The sequence below is a fragment of the Salvia hispanica genome, chromosome 2 (genome assembly GCF_023119035.1).
Source record: "Salvia hispanica cultivar TCC Black 2014 chromosome 2, UniMelb_Shisp_WGS_1.0, whole genome shotgun sequence".
In the NCBI taxonomy this organism is placed as follows: domain Eukaryota; kingdom Viridiplantae; phylum Streptophyta; class Magnoliopsida; order Lamiales; family Lamiaceae; genus Salvia; species Salvia hispanica.
This window is the reverse complement of record NC_062966.1, coordinates 11,295,913-11,312,916: the sequence shown is the minus strand read 5'-3', so window position 1 is coordinate 11,312,916 and position 17,004 is coordinate 11,295,913. Positions and strand designations below refer to the sequence as shown.

The window sequence follows — 17,004 nt, the reverse complement described above, 5'->3', positions numbered from 1 at the left end:
ACAAACAATTATTGTTAAAGTATGAAAAAAAAAAGAAAAAAATGAATCAAGTTTTGAATAAAAGTGAGACCTATATATTTAATATACTTGTGTTTTGTTACGAATAACTTTATAATTTTGGTAAACGAACAAAATAAAAACATGAAGCTATTTTTATAAACGGAGTTATCATTATGAAAAACAGAAAGAAAATACTAAGGGTGTTTGGTAGCTTAGATAAACCTTGATTAGATAAGTTATCTTATTTTATCTTGATTAATCTACTGTTTGGTAGGTTAAGATAAACTATTTATATGGCCCATGATTAAGACCTAGGCCCGTCACGGCGCGGAAAAAATTAGTTCATTTTCTTATCTATGTTATCAGCCCAAAACAGGTGTGTTGATTTATCAGGCCCATATCCATATCCATATCCATATCCAGATAAAATATAAAATGACTAAAATACCCTCCTCTTTCATCCGATTTGTAGCCCTAATTTATGAAAAAAAAACCCCAATTCTAAAATCCCCATTTCTTCTAGCCCTAATTTCCGAGAAAGCTCTCTCCGACGGCGCTGCCGATCAACTCTCCTCGATGGATTAGAACGTAAGCTCGCCGCCGTGCAGACTGTGATGATGAAGCGCAGCAAAATCGCCAGCAAAGCCGCCATACATAATCTCATGTTCCACCACCACCACCACAGATTCCGCCTCCCCTTCCACCTCACCAAGCGCAAGACCTCTCACGCGGCGTTTGACAGAGACGCGATGGCTGCCGCCGTCGAGATATTCAGCAGCGCGGTGGCGTCGCCTGCGCTTCCCGGGTTCGGGGCGAGCCCGCTGGTGAGGCAGCTACGGATCACCGATTCTCCGTTCCCGTTGACGGATGTTGAAGCTGAAGAAGACAATTATGTTGATGAAGTTGCTTGTTGAGTTGGAGTATAATGTATTTGGGTTTAAGAGAAAATGGGGAAGAAATGAACGATGAAATGGCTAGGGACAGATTTGGGAGAAGATTAATTTTTTTGGGTTAAATTAGTTCTTGATCTTAATTTTTGTCATTGCTACCAAACAAGAATGCTAAATAAATTATCTTAGATTTAATCTCAATTCTTATCTTAAAGCCCATCAGACGTAGTTATCTTATGATAACTTAATATGTCTACCAAACACCAATAAAAATATGGAAACAGAAAATATAACATAAAAAAACAGATAGAAACTAACATAAGGAAAACACAAAAAAAATAAAAATAATAATTTGAATTATTGTGTTATAGGTGAAAGGAGAACAAATCAAATGTTTCAATTCTATTTGGGCGTACTAATCGGGCTTCACTAATTGGGCTTACTGTGTGGTCTATATCATAATTGGATCAATTTTATAACCCACTTAGCAGCCAGCCGGCCTTTGTTTAGCGGTTAAGCACAACTGAAACGACGTCGTACAAAGTTTATGTTCCCGCTCAGAAATTGTTCCACTTTCACGCGTCACCGGCGACAATGACGTCATCGCCGGAATCGGATAACATAGCGGAGAAGCCATGGGCAGACAACGTTTCAGAAACAGTGACGTCGATGTACAATTTTGTCGCCAAGAAAGGGGAGCCTCAAGGCCGCGAGGTCACCGTTTTAGCCGCCTCTCTCCTCTCCAATCTTCCTCAAGGTTAGTGGATTCATATTTTTCCGCATTAAATTGATGATTTCCCAATTTAATTTGGTGATAACGACTCTGGATATTTTCCATTAGTTATTTTTTATAATTGACTGATGCTTCCGTTGATATGAAGGATTACAAGTGGTGGCGTTGGGCACGGGGAGATCGCGGTGGAGTTGAGGCGGCGATGTCATGAACGATTCGCATGCTGAATTAATCGCCAGGCGATCTCTTCTAGGTAATGTGACCGCCTAAATGTTAATCCAAATAGCATGTAGGTAATCACTATTATACTAGCTGAACCTGTAAAAAGAATGAAGAATTTTCCCCCTTGGTTTAATCTCTAACTAATTGGTTATTATGAGCTAGAAGTTAATTAGAAAATCCCTTATATGAGTTTTACTCATAAGATTAAAGCCTGAAAGTTGTCAAGTATGGTAATACATTAGCTTCTTCTGATTCGACCCTGCTCCATATTCCTACTCACTGTGCTGTACATAAATGTGTTATCGGGTCTTTAGCATGTTTCTGTATAGTTCCCTTACTAGACAACCAAGTGCATCATGTTATATGGTTCCAGCCATATAGTTTGTGTAACTTGGATGTAGTTTCCAAGAAGATCTAATGATATACTGTATGAATTATAATCTAGAAGTTGATTCCTATGATATATTCAAAACATATGCATCTTCTTGAGTTTAAAGAGTTTGAGGAAGCACATGCTTTCTCTATTGAAGGAATGTGCGAGGAATATAGGGCAGCATCAAAGACCCTAAAAGCTAGCCCACATTTTAGAAACTGGCTGGTTAAACCCCAAAACTTTAAGTCCCCTTTGCTAGAGGCGTTATAACAAGAAACAGGGTGTAAATGACAATGTTGTTTATAATGTTCTATTTATTCATTTTATAACTGCACCCTATTATCCTTTTCTCTGTAAATTCCCTGCAGCAAATCGTGCTTTAGTCAAACTTATTGTGTAACTAAAGTGGCTATGCAGTATACTATGGTCAAGGAAAACGATTTCCTTACTTGCGTGCTTCGTTTCGCCAATAATGAAATTCATATTTGACGAGGATCGGCATTCTTATGTGCAAATAGCTTTTCTGACATGCTGTGTTTCAACTCAAATTATATTTGGAGTTTATGCTGAGAATTTATGGCTTTCTAGCTGCTTCTGATTCGAGCATGCTCCATGTTCCTACTAATATATGTTTGTCTGGTTGTCCCTTACCTTAATACTTACTAGTTGTCTGGTTTTGCATGACCAGATTGCTTCAACTAAACTATCATTTCTCTAATAATATACTATACATGCATGCATCATAGTATATATCTACAATTAAACTTGCATCTTACTAATTTTTTTTTTATAATTTCTCTTTGTTCAGCAGGTCGTTGATGGAAAATGAGTGTGGAAATGGCCATCATGTGTTAGTGTCACATTTCCAGGTAATCCATTCTTCTTGATTGTTTTCTATAGCATGAGTTTGCATGTGTTTTGAGGTGAAGAAATTGTGGGCTTAGTCACATGTTTAATTCGCAGTATCACGCTTTTTCACTTCCACATAATTGCATTTTCATGCTGTCCATGCTACCAAGAAATGTATGATCCTTCACGATAAACACCTAGTTATAAATCCTACTTTGCTCAATTTAGTGGTGCCTTTCGAGTTTTCCCAATTTATAAAATAGTGTTTTTTGAATCAATTGATAGGCTACTATTTGTTTAATAGCAGTAAAAATCTATAGTACTAAATGTTACTATGATTATTAAGGTCGCGCCCATAACATAGATATCACATCTAACAAATAACCGATTTTTCCTTCGGCGGCCTATCTACAAGGCATGATTTTAGGAGAGTCAATTGACGTCCACCAGCAACCAATGAATTACCCTCTAAAGGGAAGATAAATTTACTTCTCATTACTATTCCATTTTCATTTTTCAACCCATACATAATTCTACAAATCAGTCTTGTTTTCTGTACAATGACCGCAAAGAATTATTCACATTCCTTCCTCTGTTTTAGAATTTAGAGCAGAAACCTCTTTCAAATTCTCTCTCTCTCTCTTTCCTCACACACACACTATTGTAGAATATTGAGTGATGAGTTTTGATTAAGCACTAATCATTGAGGGAAAACATGAAAGGGCATGAAGAGAAGTTGATGAATATATTTTGGCTAAGGCCTGCTTTCAAGAGATATTCTCTGAGGTCGCCCTCGTGCGCATCCTTTAACAAGGCACTCTGTTCATCATATTCACTTCTCCCATTCTTCGTCTTCTTCATCCTCATTGTTGCTGTTCTCGTCTTCACCGGCCAGGTCGACCTCGTAAGTCTCCTTCAAACTTCTCATCAATGCATATGTTGTGTTTAATTTATCATTTTTGGTTTTCCTCATAAGATTAATGCATTGGGAAATAAGAACATGATATCATGATTGTTAAATGATTTACTTTTTTCGGAATAAATTTTGTTTCCTCTTCTTTAACTCATTATGTTCATACAAAATCTGGAAAAACAATTTATCTCAATGGGACAATCACATTGTGTCTGATTGTTTTCTTCGCATACTAAATTTAATCAGGCACAAAGAATTAGTGGACTTAAATTGAGTGAACAATATCGATATTGAAAAAAGGATTGCTATTTTAGATTTTTTACTATAAAAAGTTAGTGGGATAGATTAAATTGGTCGATTCCATTCAACTAGGGTAAATCAACCGGCAGCCCTTCATTAAAACATTTAATTTGGAGATCAAGAAATATTTCAAGTATTAATTCGAGGATCTTGTACGTGTGCACCGAGACTAACATGAAAAATTGTCAACATTAATTAATAGTTACTACTACTAACTCCTCATAATTTGGCAGCCTAAATGAACTAGTCCACATTGTCGACTATAACTATTGAATCGTTCAATTTAACTTATTACGGTTTCCTAAATATAAGGCGTGAACCGTGAAGAGATTTTCTGCGGTTTATCTAGGCATAAATTTTGAAAGCTTCTCCGCATTTCTGTTTTATGTTGGTATAACTGAAAACCGATATACTTAGATATGCCACCATCTGAATAGCAACAATACATCAATTCTTGGGTGTGTATTAAGTGAAGAGAAAATATAATTTAAAATATTAATGGGAGAAAACTTTTTTAAAAAAGAAAAAATTAGTAAGATAAAGGAATAGAGGATACTATAAAATTAGAAATGATGTTATTGATTTGAATAAGCAAAATCTTGAAGGGAAACTATGTAAGTTATTCTTACCTAAGGAGCTCGCGCGAAAATAGCATCGATGGACTGGACTGCGCGGCGTGGAACTATACCAAGTCCTGCCCGAGATACTACCCGGTCAGACGCCAACCGTCTGCAAATCCGCCTCCGACCTGCCCGGACTATTTCCGATGGATCCACGAGGACCTCCGCCACTGGAGACAGACCGGAGTCACGAAAGAGATGGTGGAGAAAGCGCGGGAGACGGCACATTTCCGCCTCACCATCCTCGACGGGAAAGTCTACGTGGAGAATTTCCGGCAGTCCATTCAGACGCGGGCTCTGTTCACGGTGTGGGGGATCGCGCAGCTCGCCCAGACCTATCCGGGGAGATTGCCGGACCTGGAGCTAATGTTCGACTGCGATGATCGCCCCGTAGTGGAGGCCGAGCGCTTCGGGCTGCCGGAGTCTGCCCCGCCCCCGTTGTTCCGCTACTGTTCGGATTGGCGCAGCTTGGATATCGTCTTCCCTGACTGGTCGTTCTGGGGATGGTAATGTTTGTTTTTAAATCCAATCCAATGTGATTTCTTTTTTTTTGATCATAAGGAATGGTTGGTGTAGGGCGGAGACGAACATAAAGCCATGGAGAAGTGTGTTGAAGGATATAAAAGAAGGAAACAAGAAGGCAAAATGGGAGGACAGAGAGCCGTATGCGTATTGGAAGGGAAACCCCGATGTGTGCCCATGGAGGGCTGACCTTATGAAGTGCAATGCCACCCCTCAAACTGACTGGAACGCTCGTCTTTATGTTCAGGCATGCAATCATCTGATATCATAATCCCTCAACCTCAACTACCATTGTTCTTATTGTTGCTTGCTTGCATTTCAGGACTGGATTGCAGAGTCCCAACAAGGATACAAGCAATCTAATCTTGGAAACCAATGCACTCACAGGTGACAAATTGTAGTATATACTTATCTCTAACAAGATTCTATTGCTATGCAAAATCCTCAAAAGAAAAAAGTTGTTCAAATTTAGGTACAAAATCTACATAGAAGGGTGGGCCTGGTCGGTGAGCGAGAAGTACATCTTCGCCTGCGACTCCCCCGTCTTGCTCAATACGCTGCGTTGGCATGATTTCTTCATAAGAGGCATGGTTCCTCAGCACCACTACTGGCCCGTGAGGGATGATGACAAATGCAGGTCTCTCAAATTCGCAGTCGAATGGGGAAACAACCATACGAAAATTGTAAACCCCTGTCCTTCTTGTATAAACCTCAATAAGTGTCCTAGCTAAACGAGTTCACAATCTTGATTGTTAGGCCAAGTCCATTGGTGAAGCCGGGAGCCGCTTCATCCACGAGGATCTAAAGATGGAGTACGTCTACGACTATATGTTCCATCTTCTCAACGAGTACGGGAAGCTGATGAAGTACAACCCCTCTGTTCCTGCTGGTGCAGTTGAGCTGTGCCCGGAGTCAGTGGCCTGCGCTGCTCGAGGGATCTGGCGGAAGTTCATGGAGGAATCCTTGGAGAAGGGGCCTAGTGAGTCCGATCCGTGCACGATGCAACCGCCTTACAATCCTCAAGAAATCCTAGCCTTCAATGAAGGGAAGATCAAGAGGACTAAACAAGTGGAGGCGTGGGAGAATGAGTATTGGGGCAGACAGAAGAGGAAGAAGCAGCGATTATAAGCAAACTGTTTTCAGTGACTTTTATAACTTTGTCACATACTGTTTTAAGGTAGAAGTTGCAGTCTTTTTTTTATTGTCTTATTCTCTTTTAAAGTTATGTTGAATAAGAGCATAATTTTTAGGATTTTGTAAATGAGGGTGCCATGATTCAGACATTGATGTTGATGAAAATGATTCAACAGAGGTGAAGAAGACACGAGTTTGAATCCTAAATATATTTCCAAGTCCATATCAAAAAAATATCATGCGTGAAAAACGTGGTGCATTTGAATTGAACAAATATAGAATAGAATAAATAAATACAAACCACTTGAAAAAATTGAATCAGCAAAGTTTCACTTGTTTCTTTAATTAGAACTTACAATTAACACACCAAACCACAGCCACTAATTTGATTAGAATTGGTATAAACACTAACGACAGCCACTTCTGGTTAATTATACAATTATTCTCACAGTGTGCGTTTTAGGTGAGGAACAAGTCAAAGACTCTACTAAACCAGTTGTTGCACACAAACACATCTAATCTGATGTGTTAAAGATCAAATATTGATCAAAACAAACCTTTGTTTTGTCTGGATGATCAAGAATATGTTAGACAGGCAACAACAGCCTAGGAGGGCTCAATCCACTGCTGTATTCTTCCTTGCAATCCTCATCGTCATTGGCCTGATCACTCAATGGCTTGACATCGTGAGTTCTTTTTTTCATGTGATTATTGTAATTTGATCATTATCATTAGCCACACTTAGGTTTTGGCCCTTTTCCAGTCAATCATCACAGGATCACTGCAGAAGAAATTCGGTTTCCAAGATTCATCCTATATATATTCAGAAGAATTTGATTGCTATCTCAATTGCTCAAACATTCCATCACCTGTAAAAAATGATAATGTAGAGAGTTCATCAGCTTTGGCATGTCCAGACTACTTCAAGTGGATCCATGAAGATCTAAGGCCTTGGAAGGAAACCGGGATCTCAAAAAAGATGGTCGAAGAGGCTAAGAAAGTCGCGCATATTAGGATCGTTGTAGTGAACGGAAGACTATATACGTTGAGGTACAAGAAAGTCTTCCAAACCAGAGATATTGTGACCATATGGGGGATTTTGCAGCTTCTTAGGCTCTACCCGGGCAGGCTGCCAGATTTGGACCTAATGCTAGAGTGTGGGGACAGGCCAGTGATCAAGAAACGCGACTATGGAGGTCTAGAAGCTTCCATGCCTCCACCATTGTTCCACTACTCTGGAGATGAATCTAGTTATGACATTGTTTTCCCTGATTGGTCCTTCTGGGGTTGGTAATTGTTTTTTGTTTCTTCATTTTTTGATGTTTCCTCTAATTTAGCCTCAATATTGGCAAAAGGTGATTTATTCCATCTCTGGACTTTGCAGGCCAGAGCTGAATATCAAGCCATGGGAAGTGCTGAAGCAGGAGATTCACGAAGGCAACGCAAGAATCAAGTGGAAGGATAGAGAGCCTTACGCTTACTGGAAAGGGAACACAAGGGTGGGAGCTGCACGTCGCGACTTGGCGAAATGTAATGCCTCTGATCAAGATGATTGGAAAGCTAGGATCTTTGGAATGGTAAAGAAAAAAAGCCGTACCTTTCTGCAATATCCCTTTTAAGCGAAGATTTTTTAGGGTGGTTTAAGTTATGCTTCATCATTGTAGGATTGGAATGAAGAGAAGAAGCAAGGTTTCAAGAGTTCTGATGTGGCAAATCAGTGTACTTACAGGTATATGGATCACAACTTTGATAGTAGTATATAAAACTATGGCAGTTTTTAGATCATTTTTCCATGTTTTTGGCTCCTTTTTTCTGATGTATATTTGGGATTGATGTAAGGAAGATACAAGATTTATGTTGAAGGAGTTAGCTGGTCTGTTAGCCAGAAGTATATCTTAGCTTGTGATTCCATGGCTTTGATCATAAAACCACAATTCTACGACTTCTTCACAAGAAGTCTGCTGCCATCGATCCATTACTGGCCTATCAACACTAACAACAAGTGTGAGTCAATCAAATTTGCAGTTGAGTGGGGCAACAATTACACAGACAAGGTGATTGAGAACATGTGAAAGTTTTGGACTGAATATAAATAGATGTATTTTTAACTCGATGTTTGTCGTTGTATCAGGCTCAGGAGATTGGAAGAGCCGGAAGCAACTTTGTTCTAGAAAATCTTGTGATGGATTATGTTTATGATTACTCTTTCCACCTCCTAAACGAGTATGCAAAACTCTTGAAGTACAAGCCGACTGTCCCTGAAGGGGCCGAGGAGACATGCTCAGAGGCGCTGGTGTGCTCAGTTAGAGGACAGAAGAAGCGATACAGAATACATTCTATGGTGAAAAGCATGTCGGATTCACCTCCTTGCAATATGCCTCCTTCGTTTGAGCCAGAAGATGTTAGCGTTTTCCTTGAGAGGAAAGCGAATCTAACAAACCAGGTTATTTTGTGGGAAAGAAATGAAATTCATGGTAACTGAAGCAGAATATTCTGAGATAGGACTATTTGATAGGAGTTTTAGGCTACCTTGGAAAAAAAAATCAGACTCCTTTTCTGTGTAAAATGCAACAGAAATGATTTGCCAAGTTTTGATATGTTATACTATCAAGTGTACAATCTCAATACATAATTTGTTTCATGTCCAACTCTTTCGCAACAGATGTTGTTACGGTTTTCATAATATGTTTGTGAAGGAACTGAAAATTCAAAACTTCTCAGTTACAAGCCTCAATCAGACGAAGAAGGCAAGGAATGAACATTCTGCTGAAATGCGATCTCAAGTTGGAAAAAAATCAAGCTAAGTTTTTAAAAATCTTATTGAAAATTTCACTTTGTTTACTGTTTTTTGTTTCCACACAAGCATATTATAATCTGGCTATGGAAAGTAAAACTCAGTCTAGAAAAGTACTACTGTTTATATCAGATAAAAAGAGGTAGCCACAGAAAAGATGCAGCTAATACATCAATAACCATAACACTGTCGCAAAGAAAAAACACAACAAACATAAACAAATCTGAATAAGAAAAACACACAGATGGTTTTATGGTTTTATCCCTCTTATAATACTACTACTAAATAATTAAGCCCTGTTCAGATGTAGTCGAAAGAGCCGCCATAAGAAGTCGGACATTTTATAGAGAAGCTGGTAATAAGACGCGAGGCACTAGGTGGATGGTGCAACGCATTCAATAAGCACGCGCCTTGAGGATATCCCAGCTCATCTCACTAGGATCAGTTACTTGCAACTCAACCTGAATCCCATCCAACTCTCTCTTGAACCTATCTTTGGAGCTTGCATACAACATCTTAGTCCTCACCTTTGCAACATCTGGTGACCTACAATACAATATTTGAAGAAAAAAACTCTCATTTTTCGTACAAAAGGAAAGCACTAACAAAAAGAAAAAGAAGAAAACAAACACATTTTTACCATGCAAAGAAGAAGATCTTGCTCTTGTGGCAGTTTTCATTTGTTGTGAAGTCATAGTCGAAGACAGCATAGCGACAGTCGTCATCAGGCAAGCTCTTGCAGAAATCCTCGTAGCTTTCGCCCTGCCCCCCGATCTTGTCTACCACCACTTGTTGGTGGCCATCATCAAGCTTGAAGGTCAGATATCTGTGGTTTCTTCTGGCTTTTAGCTCCAAGAATGTCAGTTTGCATTCGTCGTGCACTGCAACTCCGGAGGCTGAATTCGCCTGCAATGGAGATTGCAGGAAAGAAAACAAGGTGTGACAGTTTCATCTCTAGCATAAAATGTTCAAATCTTGACCAGCAAAATGGCACATCAGGCCTGTTCTTCATGTTCATTTCATGCATATGGATTTTCCATGTCTGAATTTTGCAACTTTTGGTGACACTTTTTTTATCAATCAAATGATCATGACATTGGAACATAATGATAGAATACAATCACAACTACAAAATGTGATAAGAACTTATTAATTTGATAGGTTACATGATATATCATGTCAAGATTCATGTTCTATTATGGCAAATAAGAATAGAAAGTGAAGATGAACATGAACAAATTCAAGACTTAGTTGCAAGATAGAAACATACCATGTTTTGTCTCTATCTAATGAGAGAAAGGGACTTCAAAATATGGAAAATGGAGATGGAAGTGATCCAATGGGAAAAGAGAGATGAATAGATAATGCAAACCGATCCTTGTTTTTTGGTAAAAGAAGTTGACGAAATATTCAAAAGGAGGGGAGATTTTTTAGGTGTGTTTTTAGGAAAATTAAAGGCACATATCACATTTGCCTTTTTTAGGATCATCATTTATCACATCCAACAATTTTATTTTATTACTACATTTTATTTTCTAACAGCCTCAAAATTCTTACTATCAAATATTTTTTTTTTTATTTAAAAAATATTGGATGATTTTTTAATAAAACAATTTAGCAATCGCACGTATGAGTTTATTTGTAATCAAGGACGAAACGTTAGTTTGATTTTTATGGGATTTTTTTATAAAGGTGCTAAAATAAATTACTAATTTCTCATGAATTAATCGCTTTTATCTAGCTTTTTCTATGAAGCATACTTTATTTGTTCTATTAAAATGAAATATTTTTTAAAATGTAAATTGTCCCCATTTTTACTTTTTCTCTCTTTTACTCTATTCTTTTTTAACTTAACTTACGTAACACACTAAATATAATCTTGTGCTGAAAAAATAAATGTTTCTTATTTAATACTCCCTCGTTCTACAGTAGTGGAGTCATTTCATTTTTTCTCTCATTTTGAAAAAATAATTATAAATAGTTAAAGTGGAGAAAGAGTAAAGTAATATAGAGAATATTGTATATAAGACTCTTCTCTATATTATTCTTTTTCTTACTTTATTCTTTTTATCATTTTTTAAAAATGAATGTAGAAAATGAAATCACTCTACTATTATGGAACAAAACGAGTAGGATAGGGAAAGTATATGCTTTTCGAAGTATATAAGAGATAACCAGATTTAATTCATCTTCGCTCCAACAAAATCTATATTGGTCACATAAAAATAAAGTAATTTCTTGACTTTCAGCTATACAGTTCTTATCTCAACACCCCCACACACACAATTAAGGTGTAATCACGTTTATGCTACTTTTTCACTATTCATCACAATTTTGCACAAAAAATACTCTCAGGTCATAAAGGACATTTTTAAACTTTCATATAGATACTAGATATAATAATTTCACTATATCTATCTTGAGTATTGGATATGATATTTTTCCTTATAGTTTAAAAGTCTGAATACCTAAAATGATATTATTTCACTTTTTCAATTGTCAAATCATCTTTTCTCTTTCTCTAAAACTTTAAAAGTAAAAAATTTAAATATAAATACTAATTTTTAAATATAGTATAAAGTAAAAAAATTAAAATTATGAATTTAATTATTTTTTTAATATTAAAAATTAAAAAAATTTAATTAGCCCTAAATTTTTAATTTATATGGCATAAGGGTTGAGGTGTGACATCATGGTAGTCCATGAAGGTGTAATTACGTTTATGGTACTTTTTCACTATTCATTAGTACAATTTTGCACCAAAAATGCCCTGACATGGAGAGTATTTTTAGACTTTCATATCTAAATAGTAGTACTCCTAGATATGATATTTTCTCTCTCTCTTTTGAGTATTGAATATGATATTTTCTTATAATTTGAGTACCTGAAATGATATTTTTTATTTCACTTTTTCAATTATTTTATGTCCGATCCTCTTTCTCTAAAACTTTAAAAGTAAAAAATTTAAATAAAAAATACTCCGTATTATAAAATTCTTAAATAATTTATTTATAAAAATTAAAATTATAAATATAATTTTATAACTTGTAGCTAAATTTAATTTTGATTGTGATTTAATTATTTTTAATATTAAAAATTAAAAAATTTGGATTAATTAACACTTACTATAAATAAATTCAAAATTTAGAATAAACAATCCGCACGTATTATATAATTTCAAAATCCAACATTTATCAAGTACATATTTCAAAACATTCTAAACCGTAGTGGACCCTCTCACCACTCTATATACTACACATTTATCTACATGCAAAAATGATGAGGAGGAGAAAGTTGTCAAAACGCGTCAGCCGCCGACCCTGATAACATGTGGAGTTCCTATGACTCACGTTAACCCAAAAGTTCACTTATATCTTATTCCTAAAAAAATTAGTGGTTTATATGAGCCACAACACAGTGTATATAAATCTTACCTTTAATTCCACAGCCTAAGCAATCAATTATATTCTTTAACCAATATATATATATATATATATATATATATATATATATATATACATATAGGTATATAGGGATGTATTCAAATCCATTTCATATCTTTTGTCCTTTTTCCTTTTAATCCTAGACCCACGATTTTGTCATCTGACGGTTAGATTAATGCCACGTGTCATTTAATAATGCACATTTTCATTCTAATAATGCACAGCGGCTAATAATGCAACATTATAGACTAATAATGCACATTTTCATTCTAATAATGCACAACGGCTAATAATGCAACATTATAGACTAATAATGCATTGATCACAACCATCCAATTTAAGGATCCAAGGGCTGAGATTAAGAAGAAAATAGGACACTTAGGGTGCAAAGGAGCCTAACGCACCTTTAGGTATATATATATATATATATATATATATATATAACATATGTTCAACAAAATAAAAGATGATTCCATATAGATAAGCATATGCCATTGTGTTCAGTTTATTATTTTGTGACAGATCAAGCCTGACATCTGCCCGGGATTCCATTGTATCTGACCCAAAGGTCTCATTGCTATTGTACATATATATATGACCTGAAGGTCCATTGCCATTGTATATATGACCCGTAGGTCTCTTTGTCATTGTATACATATATATATGACCCGAAGGTCCATTGCCATTGTATATATGACCCGTAGGTCCATTGCAATTGTATATGATCCGTAGGTCCATTGTCATTGATATCAGACCCAGGGCATAATTGTCACAGATCCTCTTTAATTCAGTGATTCAAATAATTCCAAACCATGTGCAAACATATCAATTACATCAATTACATATTTCTATCATATTTCATCCAATAATACCATTATAATTATATATCCATTGCACAAATTACATATTCATATCATCTTTCACAATCAATATCTAATAACACATAATTATATCATGTTCATATCATATAGTCCAAATATTCACTTTAAGTCAACACATAGCAATTAACCACGTAATGCATGAAAAATTAAAAGTGTAATTTATACACATCTGACAGATAATCTAGTTTGAACACTTAGTCCTTGCTTCACGATCTACGATTCTTGTTGCTTCCCTAATCCAAGAAATTCAGAGAAATTTATTTGGACTACTTTTTGCTCTCTCCTTACTGCTTTAGTCCACCATACTTGTGTTTTATACTTCGAATTGTAGAAATTGAAGACTTATTTCTCTTAGCCGCCTTATTTCTCTGCTACACAACTAATGGTGAAAAGTGGCCTACTAATAACACTACACGCATACACATATATGCTTGCATGCATAGGAAAATAGAGCACGTGGCATAATAATAGGAATCTCTAATTGATGATGATTAAAACATATAACCTATATTAAAAAAATATTATATACAAACTTTAATTCATTTCCATTTGAATACAAATATATATAGATACTATATATTTATCTAACATTTCCGTGCATAACTACACATATTGATATATTTTAATTAATTTATTTTGTATGTTTATTCTATTAGAAAAACTATTTGGTACAGTTACTATATAATATGATGCAAATTTTAGGTTAGGGATGTTACACATGATATTGTCTTGAGGACATTTTTATTATAAAATTGTACTAATGAATAGTGAAAAAGTACCATAAATATTATTACACCTTTTTTTTAGGACATTTTTGGTGCAAAATTATACTCCGTTCATTCCAACTAAATTGAATCATATTCTTCTTCGTAATTTCCAATTAATTTGAATTATTTCATTTTTTTAAAATCAAGCATTCAATCACTCTTAACCACTATCTATTTTAATTTTTTTTTATCTTTCTTACTTTATTCCTATCTCTCCTACTATTCAACCCAATTTTTTAATCTTCGAGTCCAAAATACTAACACTCCATAGTAAAGAACACTGAACCACGGAAATGACGAAGCGAAAGCAGCCCCAACTCGCCGCAGATTATTCAGACGACGACGTTTCTGGTACTTCACGCCAGCATGAACAACTTTATTTGTTGAATTTTGAGATAGCATGCACAAATCGATCGATTAGCTTAGTTTCATAAAATGCTAGGTTTTTTTTTTGATCGGTTTCTCTCAATATGCTTCTGTTTAATAACGTCAATGTTTCGTTATTGCTGATATTTTGTTTGTACGGATTGTCGCTTGTCTTCGTTTCCGCGAAGACTAGCAACTGATTTTATAGGTGTTGTATCGTTATATGTGATGAACTGTGCTCGATTTAGCAGTCGAAAAATTTCCAATCTATGTGTGTGAACGGTGTGTGAGATGCTAGATGTAATAGTATCTCTTGTTCATGTATTGTTTTCCGAATCGTCTTGTATATACTGATGATTGAATTTGATTTTGCAGAAGAACTTGGAAGTATAGAAAAATTGGGGAGTAATTATAAGTTACATCCAATTTATATGTCCACTATCCATGTAGATGGAGTATTCAATTTCAATAAGATTCCTCGTCGCCAGAGGTCAATTAGGGTATTCAGGAGGGAGAAGAAAACAGCCGTGCTAAATGCTGGTATGTTGCACAATCTGGCTTTCTTATAGGCTTCTTGCTTTGGATATTTGAAAAATATTGTAGGCTTAATGTTTGATTAGGGAAATTGGTTGGATGTGTTGCCAAGGCAAGCAGAAGATCTAGGGATGAGAGAAATAAATCGAAGGCAGAAATAGAGGAAAGTGATTGTGTCATTGTATACACATCTGTTTGTAATGGTAGAGTATCGAGGAGGCTGTGTGGCAGCACCACCAAGGGTCAGGAGACTGGAAAGTTAGGCTCTCAAATGTTTGAAATCTACATAGAGTATGATTGTCATATTTTTTGTATGATTGTTATATTTTTGTACGGAGTATATATTTATTATCTTTACCTGTTGCTTTGGATGATGTAGGAATATGTGGAGAAAGCTCTCAGAAGAGGAGAAGACTGAGTTTACTTATCTTGACTCTTTGTGGTTTTCCTTGCATGCTAAAGGACCTCACAAATCAAAAGTGTTGAGTTGGATCAAAAGAAAGGATATATTCTCGAAAAAATATGTATTTGTTCCGATTGTTCAGTGGTATGTATTGCGTTGTTGTGATGAAACCACTATAATTATGAATGTATTACCGTTCAGTTAAAGGCTATGCTGTTGCATATACTCATTTCACTGAGGCTCACTTACTGGCGTTGTATTGTGCAGGGGTCATTGGTTTCTTTTGATTTTCTGCCACTTTGGTGAAAATTCAGAGGCAAAATCTAAACGCCGCTGCATGCTGTTGCTAGATTCCCTGCAAAATGCACATTCGAAGCAGCTAGAATCTGGAATCAGAAAGTAAATTTTTCTTTTGGTCAAAGTGAAGTTCTTTTCTAGGATATGTAGTCATGCTTTTTTAATCTCCCTTTTCTCTACAGCTTCGTCTTTGACATATTTAAAACAGAAGAACGGCCGGAGAATAAGGAACTAATTAGGAAACTCCCGCTTTTAAGTCCTAAGGTCACATTACTCATCTACCACGTACCTAATATTCAATATTCAGTATGTAGACTCACTCGAATGAGTGCATGATTCCAGGTGCCCCAACAGAAAAACAGCGAGGAGTGTGGATTTTTTGTTCTCTACTACATATATAAATTCCTAAAGAGTGCCTATGATAATGTTAGCTTCTCGAAAGGCTGCACACACTTTGTAAGTATTCCTATTATTTCATCATCCTATCATTTTTTTTAAAGCAGCTCTTTGGATTCAAGGTCTCATGCAGGGTTACTTTCTAACCTGCGATGTATAGATGAAAGAGAACTGGTTTACTCACGAAGATGTGGAGTGCTTTACCAAATCACTAAACCCAATGATCTGTGATGTATAGATGAAAGAGCACTGGTTTACTCAGAAAGATGTGGAGTGCTTTACCAAATCACTGGACCCAATGACCGAATTTTCTGAATGATAGGATATCAGTATATTAGTTCTTTTCGTAAATGATGTATTGAAAATCAGTCAAATTTAGCAATAAGAAGGTATATGATGATTGTCTTTTTAATTTTGGCTAACTAATTTTAGGAGTAAGATTTGGATGACTGTTTCCATTTTCTATAATGATGTAGATTATTGTAAGACTATGAACAGAAATAGCCTTGTTTCTAGTATTATAGTATATATTATAAACATTGTAGTATCTAATCTTGTGCTACTTAT

General features: G+C 35.8%; 4 protein-coding genes across 16 annotated transcripts; 3 read left to right on the top strand and 1 right to left on the bottom strand.

The window, feature by feature from the left end:
- Positions 1-1,196: 1,196 nt before the first annotated feature.
- On the top strand, positions 1,197-6,746 carry LOC125207461 (protein O-glucosyltransferase 1-like). Of its 7 annotated transcripts, none has more exons than XM_048106818.1 (9): positions 1,197-1,647; positions 1,772-1,876; positions 3,030-3,087; positions 3,790-3,971; positions 4,886-5,406; positions 5,477-5,669; positions 5,745-5,809; positions 5,895-6,105; positions 6,179-6,746. In XM_048106818.1, exons 4-9 carry the CDS (start codon positions 3,807-3,809, stop codon positions 6,548-6,550), a joined length of 1,527 nt encoding a protein of 508 aa, XP_047962775.1. In that variant the 5' UTR covers positions 1,197-1,647; positions 1,772-1,876; positions 3,030-3,087; positions 3,790-3,806; the 3' UTR covers positions 6,551-6,746. The 7 variants fall into 7 exon arrangements, with proteins under 7 accessions (XP_047962775.1, XP_047962774.1, XP_047962777.1 ...); XM_048106817.1 differs by having other exon boundaries at positions 3,027-3,087; XM_048106820.1 differs by lacking the exon at positions 3,790-3,971.
- A 361-nt stretch (positions 6,747-7,107) lies between these two features.
- LOC125208006 (protein O-glucosyltransferase 1-like) lies at positions 7,108-9,204 on the top strand. The gene is made up of 6 exons (XM_048107546.1): positions 7,108-7,242; positions 7,320-7,846; positions 7,941-8,133; positions 8,221-8,285; positions 8,400-8,610; positions 8,688-9,204. The coding sequence occupies exons 1-6, from the start codon at positions 7,129-7,131 to the stop codon at positions 9,036-9,038; spliced, it is 1,461 nt and encodes a 486-aa protein (XP_047963503.1). The 5' UTR covers positions 7,108-7,128; the 3' UTR covers positions 9,039-9,204.
- Positions 9,205-9,456: 252 nt separating this feature from the next.
- Positions 9,457-10,756, bottom strand: LOC125207548 (actin-depolymerizing factor 10-like). Its single transcript, XM_048106939.1, has 3 exons — positions 10,621-10,756; positions 9,991-10,256; positions 9,457-9,896 (listed from the first exon to the last, which is right to left on the bottom strand). The coding sequence occupies exons 1-3, from the start codon at positions 10,621-10,623 to the stop codon at positions 9,746-9,748; spliced, it is 420 nt and encodes a 139-aa protein (XP_047962896.1). The 5' UTR covers positions 10,624-10,756; the 3' UTR covers positions 9,457-9,745.
- Positions 10,757-14,661: 3,905 nt separating this feature from the next.
- Positions 14,662-16,989, top strand: LOC125207918 (probable ubiquitin-like-specific protease 2A). 7 transcript variants are annotated; one of them, XM_048107435.1, is made up of 8 exons: positions 14,662-14,792; positions 15,183-15,347; positions 15,428-15,599; positions 15,721-15,888; positions 16,012-16,143; positions 16,224-16,305; positions 16,384-16,497; positions 16,676-16,989. In XM_048107435.1, the coding sequence occupies exons 1-8, from the start codon at positions 14,735-14,737 to the stop codon at positions 16,754-16,756; spliced, it is 972 nt and encodes a 323-aa protein (XP_047963392.1). In that variant the 5' UTR covers positions 14,662-14,734; the 3' UTR covers positions 16,757-16,989. The 7 variants fall into 7 exon arrangements, with proteins under 7 accessions (XP_047963392.1, XP_047963390.1, XP_047963391.1 ...); XM_048107433.1 differs by having other exon boundaries at positions 15,428-15,632; XM_048107434.1 differs by having other exon boundaries at positions 15,428-15,632; positions 16,598-16,989.
- Positions 16,990-17,004: the final 15 nt, after the last annotated feature.

Coding starts and splice junctions, on each gene's coding strand:
- LOC125207461 (XM_048106816.1), top strand. CDS start 3,783: ATGAAAGGGCATGAAGAGAAGTTGATGAATATATTTTGGCTAAGGCCT. Junction 5,407..5,476: donor GACTGGTCGTTCTGGGGATG/GTAATGTTTGTT, acceptor TGGTTGGTGTAG/GGCGGAGACGAACATAAAGC. Junction 5,810..5,894: donor GGAAACCAATGCACTCACAG/GTGACAAATTGT, acceptor GTTCAAATTTAG/GTACAAAATCTACATAGAAG.
- LOC125207548 (XM_048106939.1), bottom strand. Junction 9,897..9,990: donor AAGATCTTCTTCTTTGCATG/GTAAAAATGTGT, acceptor ATTGTATTGTAG/GTCACCAGATGTTGCAAAGG.
- LOC125207918 (XM_048107433.1), top strand. CDS start 14,735: ATGACGAAGCGAAAGCAGCCCCAACTCGCCGCAGATTATTCAGACGAC. Junction 14,793..15,182: donor TTCAGACGACGACGTTTCTG/GTACTTCACGCC, acceptor TTGATTTTGCAG/AAGAACTTGGAAGTATAGAA. Junction 16,306..16,383: donor TCCCGCTTTTAAGTCCTAAG/GTCACATTACTC, acceptor GCATGATTCCAG/GTGCCCCAACAGAAAAACAG.
- LOC125208006 (XM_048107546.1), top strand. CDS start 7,129: ATGATCAAGAATATGTTAGACAGGCAACAACAGCCTAGGAGGGCTCAA. Junction 7,243..7,319: donor TCACTCAATGGCTTGACATC/GTGAGTTCTTTT, acceptor GCCCTTTTCCAG/TCAATCATCACAGGATCACT. Junction 8,134..8,220: donor AAGCTAGGATCTTTGGAATG/GTAAAGAAAAAA, acceptor TCATCATTGTAG/GATTGGAATGAAGAGAAGAA.